The sequence below is a fragment of the Hypomesus nipponensis genome, chromosome 17 (genome assembly GCF_054491055.1).
Source record: "Hypomesus nipponensis isolate SF chromosome 17, ASM5449105v1, whole genome shotgun sequence".
NCBI classification, from domain to species: domain Eukaryota; kingdom Metazoa; phylum Chordata; class Actinopteri; order Osmeriformes; family Osmeridae; genus Hypomesus; species Hypomesus nipponensis.
This window is the reverse complement of record NC_140377.1, coordinates 21,175,001-21,182,266: the sequence shown is the minus strand read 5'-3', so window position 1 is coordinate 21,182,266 and position 7,266 is coordinate 21,175,001. Positions and strand designations below refer to the sequence as shown.

The 7,266-nt window shown below is 51.7% G+C and overlaps 1 protein-coding gene across 1 annotated transcript in view; it reads left to right on the top strand.

Moving 5' to 3' along the window:
- Positions 1 to 1,115: 1,115 nt before the first annotated feature.
- Positions 1,116 to 7,266, top strand: part of itpripl2 (ITPRIP like 2) — an 11,279-nt gene continuing 5,128 nt past the window's right edge. The window contains exons 1-4 of the mRNA XM_084677669.1: positions 1,116 to 2,158; positions 2,771 to 3,017; positions 3,295 to 3,410; positions 3,651 to 7,124. Of these exons, the coding sequence (XP_084533795.1) occupies positions 1,935 to 2,158; positions 2,771 to 3,017; positions 3,295 to 3,410; positions 3,651 to 4,842 (1,779 nt within the window). The 5' untranslated portion in view covers positions 1,116 to 1,934 and the 3' untranslated portion in view covers positions 4,843 to 7,124. The remainder of the gene's footprint in view (positions 2,159 to 2,770; positions 3,018 to 3,294; positions 3,411 to 3,650; positions 7,125 to 7,266) is intronic.

Here is a 7,266-nt window from a genome sequence, read left to right as displayed (position 1 = left end):
CAAAGCGCTACATTCTCAAAGGGAGACAATGAATAATAGTGACCAGAAAAGCACAAGGCAGAGGGTGTTTTGACTTTTAGATATAGTGCAGTCTACTGTCCGCCTCTAAAAGGCTAGAGAAGCAGAGGGCTCTGCAGAAACACTGGACCCTATTGTGGGAGATTTCACTCGGCCTATGCAAATTGGTTTTCAGTCCAATGTGACGAGTCGGAGGACTGAAGTGATGCAGTGTCATCTCATTAGCAGTAGGGAAGAGAGTGAACGCACGTCTTATCCACACATGGCCCATGATATGATGAGACTGTGGAGGTGTCGTGTGACATATGGGTATGTGGTTACATTACCACATAGAACAAGTACAAGTTTAAGAAACCAGAGTCAAAATACTTCATGTGTTCAATGACTTTGACGTTCTGGTGTGTTTTGTGAGCTTGATGCATAGCATTTGAGGCACACATTCAGAACATTTATTTGACATGCCGTTGATGTGAAACATTTTTAACCAAAAAGTGGTTCAATCCGGCGGATTCATTTGTAAGTAGTGAGAGACATGAGTAGATCTCAGCCACTTTAATGTGTTCAAAGGAGCTCTCAATTTGGAGCCCCTGGTCTCTAACGTGTGTATATGATAATAATGTACCTGTCTCTTTAAGAGGCTAGAGGAGGGAGGGCTGTTGATACCCACTCCCCTTTCTTTCTCTCTCTCTCTCTCTCTCTCTCTCTCTCTCTCTCTCTCTCTCTCTCTCTCTCTCCTCTCTCCCTCCCTCTCCCTCTCCTCTCCCTCTCCCTCTCCCTCTCCCTCTCCCTCTCCCTCTCCCTCTCCCTCTCCCTCTCCCTCTCTCCCTCCCTCTCCCTCTCCCTCTCCCTCCCTCTCCCTCTCCCTCTCTCTCTCTCTCTCTCTCTCTCTCTCTCTCTCTCTCTCTCTCTCTCTCTCTCTTAAAAAAAAACTTAAATTCCTCTCTCAAACGTCTGGCATTTCCTCTGAGCTCACTGGTGGAAAGCCATCCGCTCTCTTTAAGCGTGGAGAGAGAGCGAGAAGAGATAGACACAGAGAGAGAGAGAGAGAGAGAGAGAGAGAGAGAGAGAGAGAGAGAGAGAGAGAGAGAGAGAGCAACACGGGTAGAGAAGAGAGAGACACAAAGAGAGAAGAGAGAGAGAGAGAAGAAGGAGAGAAGAGAGAGAGAAAGGGGGATTTTCAAACTCTGAGTGAGTTAAGCAGACAGAGCATTGCCTGCGCTCCAGCTGTGTAGTTTTAACTGAAGAGGAACTCGAAACATGTTTTCACTCCGCTCAAGTTAGCAGAACAGGAGGAAGAGAGAGTTTGACAACTTTGGATGAGAAACTTTGTCCGACCGCGAGCTATAGTTTTCTTCAAACAGAACTTGCGAAGAAGTCCCAGTAGCTGACGATTCTCTCCAGGAGCGAAGATGGGATATTGCAGGAGAGAGGAAGAGTCACCGAAGTGACTCAGATGTGGTAAAACAGGGGGAGTGCTGGGGAGAGGAAGGAGGGAGACCGAGAGAGAGCGAGAGAGAGAGAGAGAGAGAGAGAGAGAGAGAGAGAGAGAGAGAGAGAGAGAGAGAGAGAGAGAGAGAGAGAGGAGGGAGACCAAGAGAGAGAGAGAGAGAGAGAGAGAGAGAGAGAGAGAGAGAGAGAGAGAGAGAGAGAGAGAGAGGAAGGAGGGAGACCAAGAGAGAGAGACGTGGAGCTTGGCCGTATCCCGAAGTTCTGGAGCGAGCGCGTGTGCGCAGGTCCTCACGGCTTCACAACCGCGTTGGCGTGTGCGTGCGTTCGTCATGGGTTAGTCACAGCAGGCCGTGTCCCAAGCCTCCGGCATCGTTTCCCAAGTCTGCCCACAGGAGAGAGAGGAGAAACCGCCGGGGCAACAGAGGGGGAAACCGAGAGACGAAACGAACGAGAGAGGAGGGAGAAGGATGAGCGTGTACACACTGAACCTCAGGGTCTTCTGGCCTCTCTTCACCTGTGTGTTGACCGGCCTGGTTGTCCTACACCACATGGCTCACAGGCTAAGCCCAGAACCAGGCCCCGAACCCGGGCAAGAGGCCAGGGAGGAGGCCAGCAACGACCACGCGCCACCGGTCCTCCTCTCCCTGGTCAAACTCGTCCTGGCCGTCGTAGCTTGTTATCTCTTCATCAGGTACATCGTCATCATCCCCCTCTGCCTTCCGCCACACATAGAGTACACCCCCCCCCCCAACCCTAACCCCCCCCCACACACACACACACACCCACACACACACACACACACACACACACACCCTGAGGCACACACCCACATCCTCTTTGTCACTGTCTGTGGTCCTAATAGTTGTTTGTATGTAAAACGACATTGAAGAGTCATTGTGGTAATGTCCTGACTTGAATTCAGAACCATGGAAATCAATGGAACTTTGATGTGTCGACAAAGGGGCCGCCGATGTCACTGGTGTCCTTTGAACATGGAGGAAGTATTCTTCTGCGTGTGTTTTGACTAGTCTTTCGAAAACTTTGCATTAGGCCTTGACTTAGTGTACGAGGTAGATTTGTACAAAATTGCAATAATTTTTGTTTATGTTTTTATGTTTATAGATTTAGTACTCCTGAGATGAACAAACGTACACCTAAATGCATCGGTTCCTAACATAACTGATCATCATCAGCAACAGTATAAACCATGCTTGAATGAACGAACCGACAAATGAACGTATGAACGACATATGAAATGACGTACACTCATCCCATGTCCCACGCTATCGACCGTCTCCATCAGGTTCTGCTCCGGTCGCCCAGGCAGGGCGAGGAGAGGGCTCTCTGAACCCGCCGACACGCACCCCAAATCGGGCTTGTCCCGCCGGGAGCTCCTGGACGACTACTACGAGCGCTGGGTGCGTCTCTCGCCTCACGTGGTGGGTCACAGCAAAGCCAACGTGGCCAAGCTGGTGAGCGACCTGGTGAGGGCCGGACGCACCGATGTCGCCCCAGAATCCTCTCTGGCGTTTCGCGGAGACTTTCTCCAAGTAAGTCGTGTCGAATGGATTTAGGCCCCGCTTCCCAGGCCGGGGTTAAGCCCAGTTCAGGGAAGATCTCCATTGGAAAGGTTTTGGATAGGCTAGGATATCTAGATATCTGGGACACGTGTGTCGGTTGGGAATTTCCATAACGACAGACGTGTCAAACAATGAACCCGCACCGTAAACAAATCAGTCTGATTTTCGAATGAAGTGTCAAAAGAGACGCCTGCGTCTCGGATCTGTATGTGGGTGCTCACGGGAACCCTCTGCTGTGTGCTTACAGGTGGGAAGCTCGTACGAGGAGCACAAGGTGGGCTCTCCAGACGGCTTCGACATCCTGGTTCCTCTGAGGCTTCCCCGGGGCCTCCGACTGGAGCCCAGGGTCACCTGGGGCCGGGAGCGGAGGGAGGAGGAGGGGGAGGGGCAGGGGGAGGAGAGGAGGAAGGAGAGGAGGGAGAGAGAGGAGGAAGGCGAGAGGGCCAAGGTGAGCAAGGGGACGGAGAGGAGGGAGGAGGAGGGGGAGAGACAGGGGGAGGAGAGGAGGAAGGAGAGGAGGGAGGGAGAGGAGAGGGAGGAGAGGAGGAAAAAGGGCCGAAGTAAAGGGAAGGAGAGGAGGGAGAGTAAGGGGGAAGAGGAAAGGGTGGACAAAGGGAAGGGAACCAAGGAGGACAAAGGCAGCGTTAGCGTGAAAGGGAAGAGGGAGAAAGGGTGTGGAAAGAAAGGGAATGGCTTGGTGGAGGAGAAGGGGCAGGAAAGGGTGGAGGAGAGAGGGGAGAGCAGCAGGGAGGAGCACGACGGGTCAGTCCCTCGCTACAGCCTGGAAGCCCCACGGCGCGAGGAGTGGGTGCGCAAAAACCGCCCCTTCGCCGACACCTTCCTGCGGCTCCACCCTCGGGGTTCGCCGCCCAGCTCCTCCGCCGGCTCGGGGGGCGGGGCCACGGGGGGCGGAGCCTACAGACTAACCCCGGAGTCCGTCGTCCGCTGGTTCCACCCGGCGGTGCAGCGTTGCCTGGCGACCGTGCGCTACCAGTACGAGCAGCGCTGCTCGCTCAGCCTCACGCTCGCCAAGGACCGCCTCCTGCTCCGCCTCACGCCGCGCTCCGACTACGTGTGCTGCCACATCTCCATGGCGATACGCCTGCTGCCCGCCCTCCCCCTCGGCGACGGGCTCTTCCTGGTTCCCGCCGAGTCGCCTCCGTCAACGACCCTCGACCTCTCGCCGTCCGAGGCCAGAGGTCAGAGGGACTTGTGGACGCTGTATTTCCCCCGGCAGGAGCAGAAGCTCCTGGGCTGGCTGAGAGGACGCGTCCCCCAGGGCTCCTGTCACCTCCGCTGCCTCCAGCTGGTCAAGGCCATCCGCGACCTGGGGGGTCGGGCCCTGGACAGCCAGGGCGGGGCCCTCTGGAGGTCTGTACTCTCCTCCTACGCCTTGAAAACCGCCTGGCTCCGCCTGCTCCTCGCCACCCCCCCGGAGGCCTGGGAGGAGCGCCACCTGGTGGCCAGGGTGGAAGACCTGCTCCGGAGCCTGAGGGAGAGTCTCCAGGAGCGCCGCCTCCAGCATCTCTTCCTGGGCGGCGAGGGCTCCGCCAGCGGGCTCCCGGACTCCGTGGCCCTCCCCAGGCTGGTGAAGGAGGCAGCCGCTGTGGGGGGCGGCCTGGGGGGGAACCTGTGGGCCGGGGTGCCCCCGGGGGCTCTGGACCTGGTGGCGGGGAGGCTGGCTTACGCGTGGAGCCACCTCCACAGGCTGATCCGGCTGGGACGGCCCCAGAGGAGTAGCCTGGGTCTGGGGCACGGGGCCCACGCTCACTGCCAGCACCTGGAGGCCGACTGACCGGAAGCCCGGAGGAGTGTTCGAATTAACCAGATCATTCACTCTCATGAAGGTTATTTTAGTGTCAGGGAGATGAAAAAGGATTTGACCAACAGGATACTAGGGAACAGGGGACTCGGAATGTGGATCTGTCCGAATCTATTCAAAAAAATGCTTGAAATGAAGTTTACTGCACAATGTAGGTCTTGAGTTTATAGAAACACAACATAATGTACTATTGTACATGATACGTCAGACCCAGAAAATTGTTGGACATAAATATTAGCATATCTTCACAACAAAATATACAAAAATAGGAACAAAGCCACTATTATGATGCTGATAGGAAAATGTGGTGCCACATGAATGTTCTTTTTAATCAGGACTTCAGTGTTTGATTTACTGTTTACAAGAGCCAATCAGGGCTCGGTATAATAGCTGGATTCAGTCAGTGAAGTCTTCAAAGATAGAGATTAGGATTAGCAACATTGCTGTTTGGAGAAAAGCAAATGGTACACACCCAATTTGAGGATGAATTGGGGTCAGAAGAACAGGGATTGTGGTTTGCGCCGCGCTCTGTAAAAACCCATCGCTGCCCCCTGGTCACGTCAGTAGTGCTGGCTTAGTGGTACAATCTGCCCTTTAATGATCGTGGCTGAATGAGAAACTTACTGTGTTCTCTCAGTATACGCAAAGCTCTTTTGGAAAAACTTGTTTTAAGGTGTTTGGTGTTACAGCAATAATGACATGAAGGATTATTTTGCAAACACACAGACTATTTAGTGAATTGACACCTCTTGTGTCTTTGACTCTGCCCCCGTTACACGAGGTTTATATGAAGTGTCAGATATGTCGGCTTACCTACACATTTTTGGTGTTTCGTCCAACTAGATTTGACTGAGTGGTCGACAGCTTTGTTGTGTCGTATTGTATTAGTACACTCACACACACACACACACACACACATACACATACACACACAGACATACACACACACATAAACATATACACACACACACACACACACACACACACAGACACACTTCATCAATCTGCCCACTCCGCACCGCTGTCGTGTCCGACAAATTCTTCCCTTCGTCTCATTGTGTCGACATCAGTCATGTTTTGCTTCTTGTTTGTGTGTCTGTGTGGGTGTGTGTGAGGGTGTCTGGGGACTGTGTCTCTGTTATGGTTATATGTGGTAATGTGAAGGCTCCTGTTTCTCTGTGGTTTGGTAAATCTTTAGTCTGGCCCCAGGGCAGGTCTAGACCCGTACTTTGGGGATTTCCAAGGGCCCTTTTATCATCTTGACACCATCAGATACTGCAGGCATGAAGCCTCTCTCTCTCTCTCTCTCTCTCTCTCTCTCTCTCTCTCTCTCTCTCTCTCTCTCTCTCTCTCTCTCTCCACTCTCTCTTTTGGGGAGTGGGTTGGAACCGAGAGGCACAGCGGGTGAGGCACACACACACACACACACACACATGTAAACACGCACATGAACACACACAGCTGAGACCAACCATAGATCAGCTGCAAGGTCCTGCTCCGTCCCCCATGCTGAGAACATGCTCTGGCTTTTCACCCCCACTGGGAATAGAAAGCAGAACAGGATCTAAAATTAGGAACAGACAGAAGTCAAAACCAACCAACCAGAGGAAAAGGAAATGTCATGCAACGTCCACCATGTGTGGTGAAAGAGGTAGCTCTCAAAATCGGAAAGAATGGTTAATTGTCCGGGCTAAAGTTTCGTTTCGACAACCAGTCTAACCAGCCTCTGTGTTAGATTTATTTTTGAGCCTTAAATATTAAGAGATTATCCATTTAAGTGCCTCTTAAACCAGGCCCTGAGATTTTGAGGATTTGATTTTAAGCCACCCTCACAACATATGTGTATTTCTGAATCAATATAATATATATGACCTTTATTTAACCAGGTAAAATCAATTGAGAATCTATGTATTTGTTTGAATTGGGTACATTCTTAACTTAATTTAACTGTACGATACTTTATATGTAATGTATTACGAAATGTACATTTTTAAGGGTCAAACGTGTATATTTCAAGTGTTGATTCCAGTATCACTGTACCCTAAAATAAATAAATTGTATTTTGGATTACTGTAAAAACGCGTTTTATTTTTGTGTCTTTGACGTTCAGGAAATCTGGGCTCGAGAATTGAGACGTGTTCAAATTGAGTTCTGGAGGCCGCGATGGCCTAGTCATGCCAGTAGGTGGCACTGTTCCATATGCTTGGGACTTCGGAAGCACTCCTGTTCCTCCTCAAGCAGCCTGTTGATTCCAGGTGAGTGCAGCGGCTGGAGTCAGTGATATCAAGGCCTGATGTCGAACACACTTTATTCCTAGATTCCATTTGCTGTGATATCTGGACACAGTACAACCAAGTGTGCGTGTGTGTGTGTGCATGCACTGTATGTTTGTGTAAA